Source organism: Phaseolus vulgaris, chromosome 1 (genome assembly GCF_000499845.2).
Source record: "Phaseolus vulgaris cultivar G19833 chromosome 1, P. vulgaris v2.0, whole genome shotgun sequence".
NCBI lineage: Eukaryota > Viridiplantae > Streptophyta > Magnoliopsida > Fabales > Fabaceae > Phaseolus > Phaseolus vulgaris.
The window spans coordinates 39433822-39450074 of NC_023759.2; the positions used below are offsets into that span (position 1 = coordinate 39433822).

At 33.8% G+C, this 16253-nt stretch overlaps 2 protein-coding genes and 1 non-coding gene across 3 annotated transcripts; 1 reads left to right on the forward strand and 2 right to left on the reverse strand.

Annotated features, from left to right (window-relative positions):
• Nucleotides 1–8818: 8818 nt before the first annotated feature.
• On the reverse strand, nt 8819–8900 carry TRNAS-UGA (transfer RNA serine (anticodon UGA)). Its single transcript has one exon. It is a non-coding gene; the product is annotated as a tRNA-Ser (tRNA).
• A 1114-nt stretch (nt 8901–10014) lies between these two features.
• Nucleotides 10015–11961, forward strand: LOC137814184 (protein RESISTANCE TO PHYTOPHTHORA 1, chloroplastic). Its single transcript, XM_068616776.1, has 4 exons — nt 10015–10449; nt 10617–10827; nt 11407–11576; nt 11664–11961. Exons 1-4 carry the CDS (start codon nt 10144–10146, stop codon nt 11688–11690), a joined length of 714 nt encoding a protein of 237 aa, XP_068472877.1. The 5' UTR covers nt 10015–10143; the 3' UTR covers nt 11691–11961.
• Nucleotides 11962–12993: 1032 nt separating this feature from the next.
• Nucleotides 12994–14984, reverse strand: LOC137814185 (exosome complex component RRP4 homolog). Its single transcript, XM_068616777.1, has 6 exons — nt 14647–14984; nt 14525–14570; nt 14349–14438; nt 14046–14111; nt 13883–13948; nt 12994–13678 (listed from the first exon to the last, which is right to left on the reverse strand). Exons 1-6 carry the CDS (start codon nt 14901–14903, stop codon nt 13226–13228), a joined length of 978 nt encoding a protein of 325 aa, XP_068472878.1. The 5' UTR covers nt 14904–14984; the 3' UTR covers nt 12994–13225.
• Between the last annotated feature and the right edge of the window lie 1269 nt (nt 14985–16253).

Below are 16253 nucleotides of genomic sequence, written 5' to 3' on the forward strand. Positions count from 1 at the left end.
TATATTATTATAATAATAATAAAATAAATAATATTATTAATATTTTGAATAATTATATATTTTAAAAATAATGTACAATTTAAACATAATAGCACTATACAATTCACATATTTTCGTAAATATTAGAAAATATTGACTAACAACATGAAAAAAAATTATATTTTATTTTTTATGTATAATTTTTTCTTTCAATTTATATCCAATAAAATAAAGAAAATAAAATAAAAATTTTCACTTATCATTAATAAACATTAGATGAACATGAAATATTCGGTGATTACAATAAATAAATGAAGTCATTAAATTAGAAGTCTAAATTATGTTGTGTTATGGGAATTTAAAAAAAAAATTACAAACATAATAATGTCTAATAACGCATTAAATTTAACTAACAATCAAAATAAATTAAACATAAAAAATAATAATAACACAATAAAAATACAATTAATGTTCTTCATTGAGTTGAAGCTGGTAAAGTGTATCTTCGATTCGGTCCAAACATGTGTGGATAGTGTTGATATTTTTCTGTATATTTTGAATTCCCTCCCAAATTTGTGTTAACATCGCCGAATCATGGGGGATTTCGGGTTGAGGATGACCGCTTGCAACATGTTCTTGAGGCAATGGAGTGTCTTCGTGGTCTTGTTCATGTTTGTCGTCAAGCCTTCCAAGTTGTCACACATCATTGATCTCAAAGATATTCATTTTCTTCACGGTTTTTTTCCCGAAGAACTTATTCCACCCTAACGTGATTGATGACTCTCCCATCAAGTTCATATCATATAACAACATGAGGTGTGTGATTAAACAGCCATATGGAAGAGGCATATCATTGTCACAATATTTTATCATATGTTGCATGATATGATGAGGCCAATTAATCATTACATTACTTTTTAGGCCCCAAAATATGAAAACATCTTCATGAACCAACTGCGAGAAATTGCTCCCCCGAAGACACAACATGTGTAATAAAGTAGTTTGTCATTTATAGTCAAACGACCTACGTTTCTTATATTTTAATCGTGCACCTCTTCTCTTGTCATGGTTAATAGGGCTTGTTGTTGACGATCAAAATGTATGTCCTCAGGGATAATCGATTCTCCTTCTACCTTTAAAAGCCACATAATAGATTCTCCCAAATCACTTCTATCAAAAATCGATTCTGCATCATTTGAAAAAATGGAAAATCGATTTTGCACCATATACAAAACTAGGAAAATCGATTTTGAAAAATTCGGAAAAATGAAGACAAACCAGGGCGATCTCCTTCCTCAAACCGGTGAGTTTTCTCTTGCTCAAACCATTTCTCCCTCGTTTGTTCTCGGCACTATCAAACCTAATTTCATTTATAGCAAACATAAGTTCACTTTCACATTCACGGGATCTACAGTTTTTTGGTTAAAATAAGTTTTTGGGCAACATTCTTCTACAATTGATAGCACTGAACCGTGTAATAAAGAAGAAAAGTGATTGGCTTGTGCAGAACTACACCAGTGTAACACAATGTAAACCCCTTCACATGTGCCCAAAGTGTTTAAAGGGTACGTAAGTAAAATGTTATTTGTGTCCTCTATGCCACATGTAATCCTCTCAAATCTTCTCAGTTTTGTGAGGAGGAAAAACGCTTCCCACCCTGCTCTCCCATCCGCACCTACACCTTCAAAACACACGGATCCAAACAGGAACTCCCCCGCTCGCCCCTCCATCCTCCTTGATCACACCCGAAAAAACTGGTGTCTTCGTGAACTGCACAAATATATTTCATTATTCATTCATGAGTGAATTCCATTAACTCAGGATGCTCAATCACTTATTCTTCTTAAAAGAAGCACACTTTAGTCTCTTTTTTTTTCATCATTCAGAATGAACAATAAATTAGTATTAGCTTTAATTTTTATTTAGTTGAATAAAACCAATAAACACATAATAATAAAGAAAAATAAATACATAAAAAAATAAAAAACCATAAATAAATAAATAATAATAATAATAATAAAGAAAAGTAACTACATTCGTCAAAAACCGTAAAAAATAAACTAAACAATAAACACATATAAAATAATATAAATATATTTATTAAAAATAAAAAGAGTAAATATATAGAAAAAAAAAGTAAATACATTTTGAAAAATTAAAAAGAGTAACCGCACATAATAAAGAAAAAACTCTAAATACATTTAGAAAAAATAATTAAAAAGTTACTTGAAGGTGAAGAGCACTGGAAAGAAGAAGCACTCCAAAGAAGAAGAAGAAATAGTGTGATTAAGATAAGCAAAGAAACACACCTAAGATGACTCAAGAGACCCAAGATCCAATCTAGAAAAATAAAAAAAGCATAACAGAATCAAACATTTTTCTCACACAAGGGAGAATCGATTCTCCTTCTACCTTTAAAAGTCACATAATTAATTCTCCCAAATAACTTCTATCCATAACCGATTTTGCATCATTTGGAAAAATGAAAAATTGATTCTGCACCATTTGAAAAATTGGAAAATCGATTATGCACCATGTACAAAAATAGGAAAATTGATTCTAGAAAATTGGAAAAATGAAGACAAACCAGTGCGCTCTCCTTCCTCAAACCAGTGAGTTTTCTCTTGCTCAAACCACTTCTCTCTCGTTCATACAAGAGCACAACAAACATAACTATCAAGCCTAATTTCATTTAAAGCAAACTCAAGTTCACTTTCACATTCACGGGGTCTACAGTTTTTTCGTCAAAATAAGTTTTTGGTCAAGATTCTTTTGCAATTGATAGAGCTGAACCGTGTAATAAAGAAGAAAAGTCATTGGCTTGTGCAGAACTGCATAAGTGTAACACAGTGTAAACTCATTCAAATGTTCCCATAGTGTTTAAAGGGTACGAAAGTAAAATGCTACTTGTGTCCTCTTTGACACTTGTAATCCTCCAAAATCTTCTCAGTTTTGTGAGAAGGAAAAATGGTTCCCACCCCGCTCTCCCATCCGCACCCACACCTTCATATACACGGATCCAAACAGGAACTCCCTTGCTCACCCCTCCATCCTCCTTGATCACACCCGGAAACAAACAGTGCCTTCGTGTATCGCACAAATATATTTCGTTCTTCATGAGTGAGTTCCATCAACTCAGGATGCTCAATCACTGATTCTTCTGAAAAGAAGCACTCTTTAGTCTCTATTTTTTTCATCATTCATAAATATTAAGAATGAACAATAAATTAGTATTAGGTTTAATTTTTATTTAGTGGAGTAAAATCAATAAACACATAATAATAAAGAAAAATAAATACATTAAAAAAAATCAAAAACCATAAATAAATAATAACAAAGAAAAGTAACTACATTAGTCAAAAACCGTAAAAAAACTAAACAATAAACACATATAAAAAAATATAAATATATTTATTAAAAATAAAAAACCGTAAATATATAGAAAAAAATGTAAATACATTTTTAAAAATTTAAGACAGTAACCACACATAATAAAAAAAAAACTCTAAATACATTTTGAAAAAAAAAATTAAAAGCTTACTTGAAGGATGAAGAGCACTGGAAAGAAGAAGCACTTGAAAGAAGAAGAAGAAATAGTGTGATGAAGAGAAGAAAAGAAGCACACCCAAGATGACTCAAGAGACCCAAGATCCAATCTAGAAAAATAAAAATAAAACACATAACAGAATCAAGCATTTTTCTCACACGAGGGAGAATCGATTCTCCTTCTACCTTTAAAGACCACATAATCGATTCTCGCAAATCACTTCTATCGAAAACTGATTCTGCATCATTTGGAAAAATGGAAAATCGATTTTGCACCATTTGAAAAAAATTGAAAATCGATTATGCACCATGTACAAAAATTGGAAAATCGATTCTGGAAAATTCGGAAAAATGAAGACAAACCAGTGCGCTCTCCTTCCTCAAACCAGTGAGTTTTCTCTTGCTCAAACCACTTCTCTCTCGTTCGTTCTGGGCACAAGAGCACAACAAACATAACTATCAAACCTAATTTCATTTAAAGCAAACACAAGTTCACTTTTACATTCACGGGGTCTACAATTTTTTGGTCAAAATAAGTTTTTGATCAAGATTATTCTACAATTCATAGCACTGGACCATGTAATAAAGAAGAAAAGTCATTGGCTTATGCAGAACTGCACCAGTGTAACACAGTGTAAACCCATTCACATGTGCCCAGTGTTTTTAAAGGGTACAAAAATAAAATGTTACTTGTGTCCTCTTTGACACTTGTAATCCTCCCAAATCTTCTCAATTTTATGAGGGGAAAAAAGCTTCCCACCCCGCTCTCCCATCCACACCCACACCTTCAAATACACAGATCCAAACAGGAACTCCCCTACTCGCCCGTCCATCCTCCTTGATATCACCCGGAAACAAACAGTGCCTTTGTGAACTGCACAAATATATTTCATTATTCATGAGTGAGTGTCATCAACTCAGGATACTCAATCACTGATTCTTCTGAAAAGAAGCACTCTTTAGTCTCTCTCTTTTTTCATCATTCAGAAATATTAAGAATGAAAAATAAATTAGTATTAGCTTTAATTTTTATTTAGTTGAGCTAAAACTACAAGAGTGGTACCTAAGATGACATCATTCATGAGATAAACTAACTGTGTTTGAATTTGGGTTTACTATACCTAGCTATGATAATTGTTAAGTGTCCTCAAAACAATCATAATGCGTTTTACCGTGGACATCAATTGTTTTTGTATTAAAGGTTAAAATGGTAATTTTTATCAGTTCAATAATTGAGTTTTTCTTTTCAGTAGCGTTTTTCTTTTTTCTTCTTCTTTTCTTGTGTTCGAGTTTCGACTCTCGATCAGGAATGTACATGCAAAAATTTATCCAATGTTCAAGTGAATATTTAGTATTTAGGTGTAATTAATGTTTTTTTATCATCAAAGAAAAAATATAATAAAAATAAATATTAGGCATACTCTAATCCTTGTATATAAAAAATATAAGTTATAAATCCACCATACATGAGAAACACTAGCTTTCCTGCAAACATCAAATAGACCATGTGTTTAAAACACACTACACACTCTCCTAATAACCAACAGAGGGACCTATCCCATCAAAAAGTTGTTCTAGAAAATCTTTAAAACACGAAGGACGCATACGACATGAGAAAACATCACAACCAGAATTTTCTCAATATAGATAGTTATAATTATGATATACATTTATTTTTGTTGTTATGACTATTTATACAATCATAATATCGATATTAGCATGATAAGTGTCAATGTGTAGTTTTTATGATTGATAAAATTGAACACTTTGGAACTTAATTGTTGCTTAATGTAAGAAAATTATCCTAATCTGAGAATTATTGAATCTGATTATATATTTTGAACCAAGAAACAAATGAAGAAATTTAATCTCAATTTTTGTGTAAATTGCAGATGAATATGAAGCATTGAAAGAAAGAAAGCAAAAACTTAATTGGATCACAAGAAGATTTAGCTCAAGCTCAAATTTTACAGAGTTGATTAAAGTTGCAGTACTAATCTAGCTTAGGCTAGAATTGCTAGCTCAAGCTAAAAATGCACTGAAAGATCTAGCTTAAGCTAAATTGGCTAGCTTGAGCTAAAGTTCATTATATAAATTTTGAAACACAACTCAAAAGGAGGGGTGAAAAAAGATTGGATTTTTATAGAGAGAGATTAGTGAGAGAAGAAGAAGAGACCTTTGTTCTTAGAAGAAGAACTTGCTCAGATCAACCCTTCTTATGCAATCCAGATCAAGAATGAAGATTAGAGGAGCTGTCATGAGTGGCTAAGTGCTTTCTAACTTGGGATTGAATGTAATCTACTATGTTCAAATGTATTCTTGGTGATATATATATATATATATATATATATATATATATAATATTTTCTTTTCTACTCGTTCTTGGTATTTTCGTTTCATGCTTACTGCTTGATTCTATCTGATCAATGGAGTCTTGATTTTTATCCTTAAATTTAACTGGAAAGTACCTTTAAGGATCTGAAATAGACGAAAATACTTGATAACTTGTAATGCTAGGAATAGATTTCAAGTTATTGATTGCATTATAATTATGTTCCTAAAGCTGGATGATTTGTTAAATATCTGAGGAATCAGTGTTTGAGAAATTATCTTATGAATTTCATCTGTGAGGAATCAAAGTGAATGACTTTAAATTAACCATCAAGAATAAGTAGTTTTGAGTATTATGTATTGTATTATTCCAAAATACAGATGATTGAGATAGACACAATTCAATTCCAAATATCTTTCTCTATATTTGATAAGATAGTTTTGGTTTTGGTTGAATCAAACCCTAAATCTCCGAGTTACTTGTGAAATCTTTAATTTGTTTATGAAAAAGTTCTCAAAATTATTTTCTATACTTAATGAGTTTCATAACAGAACATCTTAATTAGAATTGTTCTAGGTGGGTTCGACATTCGTACTTTAAAGAGTATTATATTACAGTTGATTCGGTACACTTGCCGAGAAAAATCAACATAGCACAGGTACCATGACTTAGAGTGTATCACCTAATTTTTCATACGATTTAATTTGAGTTCATATCTTGTTATTTTAATACATTTTAAATATGATAGATATTGAGGTGTCATGGGAGCACCGATAAAAGGCTAATTAATGCATAATACTAATTAATTCCATAACCCCAAGTCGAACAAAGTCAGTCTGAGTCTATGTCGAGAGTAGTTGGCCCGGGCCAAAGTTGAGTCGATTTGGCCAGGCCCAAAGTCGAGCCGAGTAAACATTGGGCCAAGTCGAGATGAGTGGGCTAAAGCTCGAGTCGAGTCGACATCGGGCCCATGTCACGCCAAGTCGACTCAGTCGGTCTGGGCCCATGTTGAGTTGAGTCAGCCTAGGCAGATGTCGAGCTGAGTCGGTCTGACCACATGTAGAGCTGAGTCGGTTGGGCCCATGTTGAGTTGAGTCAGCTCAGGCCCATATAGAACCGAGTCGGCCTAGGTCCATGTCGAGCCGAGTTGATCCTGGCCGACGTCCATCTGAGTCGGTCCTAGGCTATGTCGAGTTGAGTGGGTCTTGACCGATGTTGAGTCGAGTTGGTCCAGGTTGATGTCGTGCCGAGTCGGACCAGGCCAACGTCGAGAGGACTGGGTCGGGGTCGATATCGAGTCGAGTCGGCTCGAGCCCATGTCGATTTGAGTCGAGTCGGCTCGAGCCCATGTCGATTCGAGTCGGACCGGGCCCATGTAGAGTCGAGTCGGTTCGGGCCCATGTTGAGTCAAGCTAGCCTAGGCCCATGTTGAGTCAAGTTAGCATGGGCCCATGTCGAGCTGAGTTGGCCCGAGCCCAAGTCGGTCCTAGCCGGATTCGAGTAAAGTCGGTCCTGGCAAATGTCGAGTCGAGTCGGTCCTGGCCGATATCGAGTCGAGTCGGCCCTGGCCGATATCGAGTCGAGTCGGCCCTGGCCGATATCGAGTCGAGTCGGTCCTGGCCAATGTCGAGCCGAGTTGGCTCGTGCCGATGTCAAGCTGAGTTGGCTCATGTCCATGTCAAGCTGAGTCGGGCCCGGGACAATCTCGAGCTGAGTCGACCCAGGCCCATGTAGAGCAAAGTCGGTTCGGGGTCATGTCAAGTCAAATCAAATCAGGTCCAGGTCAACCCAATTCAACCCGATTCGAAGTCTAGCCGAGTTGGCTCAGATCCAGATTTAGCCTAATGGGCCTGGATATAGATCTAGCGCTTCTGGTATAGATCGAATCGGCATAGACTCAGGTTGAGTTAGGTTAGTGTGTATCCAAATCAAAATAAATTTAATTTAATTAACAAAATAAATTGAATCTAAATTTAATCCATTTTAAATGAATTTAAAAAATTTAAATAAATTAATGTCGAATCCATTTAGATTAAATCTAAATTAGATTTTAAAAAATCCAATCGATACCACCTTACCCATTACTGTACTAGTATTACTGGTCTTCAGAGTCCCAAAACTTAATGTAAGTTTCCCATGGTTGTCATAGTGTAAATAGGTTCACTGTATAATACACAAACTGGTTGTGGTGATAAGCATATGTACTAGATGGGTCCCAAGCCAGAAAGCTTCAGCTTTGAATGATATTGTTCTCGAACTAGGTTGGGGACTGGGAGAACTATTGTCTTCGGGTGTCACTCGGTCGATCGTGTCTCACTTCCTCCTTCGGTCCTTCTCGCTGAACGACTCCTCAGGCTGGTGGGGTACCTGTAGATGGCACTCCAACGCTCAAGTCAGTGGGGTATCGTATTCGGCTGGTTAGAATACTGTAGATAATGACGTACCTTCTTTCTTGGAATGCGTGATATTTATATTACCTTGATGGGCCCTTGCTGTTGGGTCGGATTAGGGGGTTGTTTAGCGATTAGGGTTGGATTAGGTCGTTTCCTAACCGTGGGTTGACCTTTGCGAATTGGGTCAACGGTTTGACTTGAGCACCTTATGTCGGTCGGCCACATATGACACGTGGTCGACCTCGTACTTTAAAGTATGGTCTTGACGCATGGGTTGACCGGGTCAATAGACCGGTCGGTCATCCCGGTACAGTTATTATCGAGGCTTACTTATGTTTTTTCTTTTTCTAAAATAAGTTTTAATTTTTTTAGTTTTTGATAAAAAACAATTAACTTTTGACTTCTGAAAAAAATATTGTTTATTTTTTTACCAGAAAAAGGCTTGTTACCTTTATAAAGTGGTCTTAAAATATGTGTTCCCTACAAAATTTTCATGTTTTCCATTCTACACGTGATGTATCAAACTAAGAAAGTTAATGAATATAAAAAGCCAAAACTTAAAATTTATCGTCGACAGCAGGGTTCGAACCTGCGCGGGCGTAGCCCAACAGATTTCAAGTCTGTCTCCTTAACCACTCGGAAATATCGACCTTTGATAATTATTCGCTTAATTCGTTATATCATTTGTATTAACGTATTATTTGTTCTAAAAAAGTACTTATGGGACCATTTATGAAAGAGAAGAACAAAACTAGAATGATGTTTACATCGTTTATTTTTCATATATTAATATGAATTTACATTATTAATTCATTAAATAATATTTTGAATATAAGCTTTAAAGTAAATAATATTTAACTTTAAAATTAAACAGTTTTTTTGTCACCTTTCTTCTCATTAAATCATTAGAATTTCTTTTACCTAAACATCCGTCTTTTATTAATCACCAATCCACAATTTAATTTTTAAAATGTAGCATTTTTACGAATAGATATTACAATAATTTTGTTAACCAAATTGAAATTCTTAAATAATTTAAGCACATTTGTATAGGAATTCATTGTTTGTGATTTAAATAAGAGAAAATTGTTCATACAACGAAAACAAATTATTAATAATAATAATAGTAAAATACAACGCTCTATTAACATCCATTAACAAATCTGAAAATTTTCACTTATACGTACACTATCATTAAATTCTATACTTCATTATAAACTAATTCCTTATTCCAAAAATTATAAGTATCTATACCTATTAACCAATTCTTTAATGAAGAAATTAGCGTCTTTGCATTAAAATCAGGAATTGGCATAACCCTTCTTCATTTTTCTCTTTAGCTGAGGAAATTGTGCTTTGTCTAAAGTAATTTGTTTGTGCATTTGGACCTCTTTTTAAAATCTTCTCATGTATATCCAAAATTACAAAAAGTTTCATTAAATAATGTTAACCTTTCATAATACAAAATATTTCACTAAAATCTATTCTTTGGATTTTTTACATGTATTTTCTTTTCAAACTCAAATAAATAAGGGTCATAAGATCATAATTAACGAAAAAAATTGTTCTTATCAATTGCTCTCATCGAGAAGATGAAAATCTAAATTTCTCAAGTTAAAACAATATTAATGTAGTTTGCTTTATTTTTATGTTCAAATATATGTGTAAAAAATTAAAAATAAATGAAATTTATACCCAACTGCAATTACTTTACGAAAAATAAATGAAACAAATAAATTCAGACCGTTAGAGTTTAAGCGGGGTTCCTAAACGTTGTCGTTTAGCTGGGCTTCGTTCCAATTCCACCTCACATTCCTTATCTTCCTCCTTCTCATCGTCGTCGAGTTTCAGTTTCCGATGAAAACTTAATTTCAGACATAAGGAAAAAAAAACATGAACACGTTGATCTCACCACCTTCTACAAACCGTTACCTTTGGGGGGTCCCCTACTCTTCCCTCTCTCCGGTTCGAAACAACAACACCAACGCTGTTAACGTTACAAGGTTCCATTCCACAGTTAGTAACAACTTGTTCTCACACTCTCTCGTTCATGCCACGCTCTCCGCACGTGCTGCTTCCGATGAAGTAGACACGCAAATAGTGACTGAGGAACTAGCAGAGGAGACGAACGTGGAAGAGAAAACCAACAAGGAGAACACCTCCACTTTTTCTGCTCCAATTGACAAAGAGCTCAAAAAGGTTGGTTCTGAGTTCTAAGTTCCCACTTCTGGTCGTTCATGAATTTCAAATTTAAGACAAATTTTAAGGGTGCCCATTTCGTTAAAACCCATGCTTTCTTGGAATTTTTTAAGTTTGCATGTTGGTAAGTGGATGGAGATTTTGATGTTTGTTTTTTTGTATAACAGGTTGCTCAGAAAACTGCTGCTACCTTTGCACCAAGAGCTTCCACCGCCTCCAAAAACCCTGCAGTGCCTGGAAGTGTTTTGTACACTGTTTTTGAGGTTCAAGGGTATGTTTCAATGTTGTTGGGAGGAGCTTTGTCTTTTAATCTCATATTTCCTTCTGATGAACCTGACATTTGGAGATTAATGGGAATGTGGTCCATTTGGATGTTCAGTAAGTTTCTACTAGCCAGTTTTGAATTTATTGTTTTATGTAAAGAACAAGTGCTTACTTGCTACTTCATGCTTTGGACTTACCATTCTGAAGCAAGTTTGTGTGATCATTTAGTAAAATTGAACCTTGCGAAGATGATGCTTTCCTCAGAATTAATGGTGTGCATTTGAAATTGAAGCCAATTTAATTATTATCAGTAGCTCCTTCATATTCTCTGTTCTTGGATCTGGTCACTCCAGAAAAAAAAATTGCGGATGTGATTGCAATTCGTCACCATCTTTGATATTGCAGGAAATTATGAAATAGCACTCTCAATCTGATTTTTTAAAACATTGCTTTAGAGTATAAATGAGGTCATTTTAGCTGTTAATGGAAAACCAATGGTCAATTTCTGGTGCAGATACATAACAAATCATGAAGGTATTAGAATATCGATGACAATTGATTTTCTCGGACTGAAACTAATTACTTTACTTTTCATAGATGAGTCATACCCATTTTTGTTCACGTCCTAATTACCATGGTTCTGTAGTTAGTTTTTATAAAATATGATGGGCAGAGTTCATTATATGTGTGCAGCAATTCCTTCATTGCGAGCTCGAGATTGCTCAAAGAATGAAAAAGAAGCTCTCAACTATCTTTTTCTCCTCGTCCCATTGATCAATGTTATAATACCATTCTTTTGGAAGTCCTTTGCTATTGTTTGGTCGACTGATGTAGTAGCCTTCCTTGGAATGTATGCATGGAAGGTACATCTACTTTCTAGTTAACCTTATTTTTGTTACTTGTTAGCTTTAGTTTCTTGTAAATTGATATCTAAAGCGTGTCTCTTGCAGTTTGGATGGTTTCAGAGAACGGATTAGGGAACTCAAACTTGGTTATCATCAAAAGCGTGCCTTCAAGGCTTGTTGGATCTTGACATCATGGATCTTAATTATATATGACACGTAGCAATGAATTGTCACAGATGCATTCTTTCTTTTATCAAATGAAGATGTTATAGGCTCTTTAAAAAGTTTTGCATTTTGTGTTGTGTTGTGCGTGTCACATTTCAGAGAACTGAAATTCCCATGTGATAATAGTAATCTCCGAAAGATGAAATATAATGTGGCCATATACACGGATTTTGTATCATTGAGATTTCATATGGCTTTACTGTATTTTTCTTAACTGCTCAAAAATCAAAATTTAGAAAACAGTTGTATTCTGGTTTGTATTTTGGTGAATGAAGCGTAATGGCGAAATTATAAGTATTGTCTTTGGAATATATCTTATGTATGTGTAAAGTATAAGAAAACCCATCAGACATTCATTTTATCTGGCAAAATACAACGGCAATGACCATATTCTGCATATTGTAATGAGTGAGTTTTGAGCAGCAACATCCACCAGCGACTACTGCTTTAAAATATAATACTTGATTAAGAGATCAAGTTGCTAAGTACCCTTGTCTGCAGATTCATTCTGCACAATGGCTGACATCACAAAAACTAACTGAATTATTGTCTGAACTCTCCTTATTGAAGCATTCTAGATGCAATGTCGATATCTTCATATTATATATGCATTACAATGTTCCACGTGTGCATCCAAACAAATCCCAGCCCTTAAACTCTACCCATCTTCTAATCTTCCTAAATTCAACAACAATTTCAGATAGGGCATTGGCTGATATAAAGGAATGTCATCATATTCCCCACGTACATTCAGTATAGAATTAGACAAACTCATCAGGCATAAACAAGAAAGATTGCACAATCAACCAAGCATCAAAATGACAAACAGCAAGTTCAACATGGCAATGGTACCGGATTGACTTCCAAGCAAAATGCATTTCAACAAAAAAAAATAAAGAGGGCTGGATTTGACAAGCTCATATAAACAATACATATTTATTGCACGGCCATGCAAACACTGCACATGACCCACCTTTGAAACTCCAAACAACCTCAACATGGTCATGCTATGACGGTAATTCTCAGGCAATATATTTCATCAACAGGGTCGAATTTTATATATTCTACGATAAAAATAGCAAGTCCTGTTTTCCAAATCATACTTATCTACTTGATACTAAATTCAAAATATATGAAAACTGTATTCGGTAGATTACACTCCCTTTTTCCTTTTTATTATTACAAAATAGCTAGCTATCTCTAACAAATATTTAAAAAAGAAAGAAAAGCCACAACCATGGGCAACTCTTATAAACATTCACTACATACCTCATACATCTGAATTCCCTTTTACACGATGAAAATCTCAAACGTGAATTACACTATCTTGGGGGTATTTTTCTTTTAAAATTAAACCAATTTTGTAAATTGAAAATTAATTCTCCCCAAACAAAACCAAATTACAAATAGTCCCCGGTCAAAAAGCCCTACCATTTCACAATCTACCGCTTCTTTTTATTTGAGCTTCTCCTTTCAGCCTCTTTTTCGGCAACCAGAACACAAAACTCAGAACCAAGCATCTCATGTATATCAAGATTCATAGATAGGCTTAGATCAATAATTCCCTTGATGATTTCCAATGTCATATTAAAGCTTAAGATTGATAGAACTCTAACAGCATTAGCTGCTCTGCAAATGTATTTTCTTGTCTCCAATATTGTATAATTCCTTTCTTGCTCTTCAAGACTCACGCTGTTATGCAGTAAAACTTGTGGATCAGATTGGCTCACCTGATCTTCTACCATGTCATCTTTGGCTTCAATATGTTCTCCAACCCATATGAATCCATTACAGCCAATTATCAAATCAATACCAAACTCCTCCAGATGATGGAAATGTTGTTTTTGTCTCTTCACTAAATAAGGTGGGACTGAAAGCAGTTGACCTCTATTAAGCTGTTGTACAACAGAGAGACATTAGTAACAGTAAAAGACTGAAGAAACAACTAGAATGTATTACAAGCCATTTCTTAGAGAATTTTCATTTTCTACTGTCTCCTACTTTACACAATGTGCTACTAGCGTACTACATTTTGAGGTGAAAACAGAAGCAAGTAAAAACAAAGTAAATGATTTATGAGGATTTTCAAGCCTGCACACCTTTCCATATTTCCGGCTCCTTGCTTGAAGGTGTAAGCCATCATGCTGGAAACCCCGAACTTCAGCCTGGGGTCACAAACATAGTATAGGAACACTAATCAACCATCATTTACTTCAAACCAATGAAATTAATTTTCAGTATACACAACACAACGGGACTTACACAAACAACATCATTTTCCTCAAAAATGCAACGCATGTTTAGCTCATCGAGCGCTGTCCTCCGCCTCTAGCATGGATAAGCATAATTCTGAATGAGAGAGTTTCCAGATTGATTGGGGGCAGAAAACACCCTTTTCATTTATATAATTAAACACATTTCCGCTTAAGTCAAAACACCCTTTTATTTTCAAAAGGCACAACTTAAATTTTCTAAAAAATCAGAGTTAAATGAGCTATACAAATTACATATGCTTTTCTGATAAACCATAACAAGATATACCCCCAAAAAAGTGTTATGAAATACCTGGACACCATCAGGCATATTCATAGAAGAAAGCATCAAAACTGCATCCTGATTGAAATTTATATCCAATCTCCAGCGCTTCTGAGCAACCTACATAACAGCCATTAAAATAAAAATAGTGAGAATACAGTAAAAAGCACAAAAATAAATTTCCAAGTGAAATTATTGATATGTACCTCCACAACACGACCTATAACAATGTCACCAACCTCAGGTTTATACCTACGAGTTATCACATAACTCCGTCAACAAAGATAGCAACAGAAGAAAGTTGACAAGTTAAGAAGCAAGATTATACCTGGAGCGTAAAGAGCGGACGTAGACAAGTTTATTGACGCGCTCAACGACACCGCAGACGGTGGCGACGACTTCGCCGTTGAGATCGGCGGTTCCGTGTCCCTTGAGGACGCCGTCTTCGTGGTTGACGGGAATGGAATCGGCGATGATGACGGAAGCATCGGAATTGACCTTGGATGAGAGAGATTCTAACTGTTCTAGAGTCTTCTGAAGACGAACCTTCTGAGTTTGGCTTAACGGTAACTGTATTCGTCTCATTACGATATATCTCTCTGCAAACACTGAACAATGGAAGAAGAAACCCTAAGCCTAAACCTCACTCTTCTACCACCACCATTTCTAATTCCCTCTTTCGAACTTTGAAATTTGGGCCTATGAGCCCATCTATTCGATGGGTCTTATGTAAACAGGCTTTCAATCTTGCTTTTCCATTAGTGATACAAATTTAGGGTAACTGTTATTAGCACCTCTCACTTTTACTAATATGTTTCCCTTTTATCATTTTTTATTAAAAATATCTCTTTTCCAAAAAGATTTTCTGAAAACATTAAATTTAACAGATTGCAGAAAGTAATTTTAAAAATAAATTTGGATAAAAGGTTCAAACATTGTCTTTAAAGACTTGCATGTTTATTTAAATTATAATAAGAAAATAAAATCTCATTGAATATATAATAATTATATATAAATTAAATTTAAAAAGTAAATTCATGTTGAATTTTTTTACGTCATTTATTTTTAAAAATTTATATTTAATTATTTGTAATTGAATATAATTTAGATAGTTTATTATTATAATTTAAACAAATATTTAGTTAGTTTAATTAATGAATTAATTTATTTTTTAAATTATGTATTTAATTATTCGTAATTAAAAATAATTTAGATAATTTAAGTAATTAATTGATTTATTATTGTAATTTAAACAAATATTTAACAATATAATTATAAAATTTAAAAACTAAAACATTTAAAAAAATATTAAAATATGAAAAACAAAAAAATATATATAAAAAATCAGAAATCTGTTGATATTTCTCGACAAGTGTACCGAATCAACTGTAATATAGTACTCTTTAAAGTACGAATGTCAAACCCATATAGACAATTCTAATTAAGATGTTAAGTTATAAAACTCATTGAGTATAGAAAATAATTTTGAGACTTTGTTCATAACCAAATTAAAGATTTCACAAGAACTCAAAGATTTAGGGTTTGATTCTGGATGTAACAAAACCAACTTATCAAATATAGAGAAAGATATTTGGGATTGAATTGCGTTTATCTCAATCATATGTATTTTGAATGATACAATATATAATACTCAAAACTACTTATTTTTTATGCTTAATTTAAAGTCATTCATCTTGATTCCTCGCAGATGAAATTCATAAGATAATTTCTCAAACACTGATTCCTCAAATATTTAACAAATCATTCAGCTTTAGGAACAAAATTATAATGCAATCAATAACCTAGAATCTATTCCTAGCATTACAAGTTATCAAGTATTTTCGTTTATTTCAGATCCTTAAAGGTACTTTCCAGTTAAATTTAAGGATCAAAATCAAGACTCTATTGATCAGACAGAATCAAGCAATAAGCATA

Bases quoted from the DNA above. Each gene is read 5' to 3' on its own strand.
- LOC137814184 (XM_068616776.1), top strand. From the start codon at position 10,144: ATGAACACGTTGATCTCACCACCTTCTACAAACCGTTACCTTTGGGGG. The intron at 10,450-10,616 runs GTTGGTTCTGAG...TTTGTATAACAG, and splicing joins TTGACAAAGAGCTCAAAAAG to GTTGCTCAGAAAACTGCTGC. The intron at 10,828-11,406 runs GTAAGTTTCTAC...ATATGTGTGCAG, and splicing joins GTGGTCCATTTGGATGTTCA to CAATTCCTTCATTGCGAGCT.
- LOC137814185 (XM_068616777.1), bottom strand. From the start codon at position 14,903: ATGAGACGAATACAGTTACCGTTAAGCCAAACTCAGAAGGTTCGTCTT. The intron at 14,571-14,646 runs GTATAATCTTGC...GATAACTCGTAG, and splicing joins GTCCGCTCTTTACGCTCCAG to GTATAAACCTGAGGTTGGTG. The intron at 13,679-13,882 runs GTGTGCAGGCTT...GTTGTACAACAG, and splicing joins GGAGCCGGAAATATGGAAAG to CTTAATAGAGGTCAACTGCT.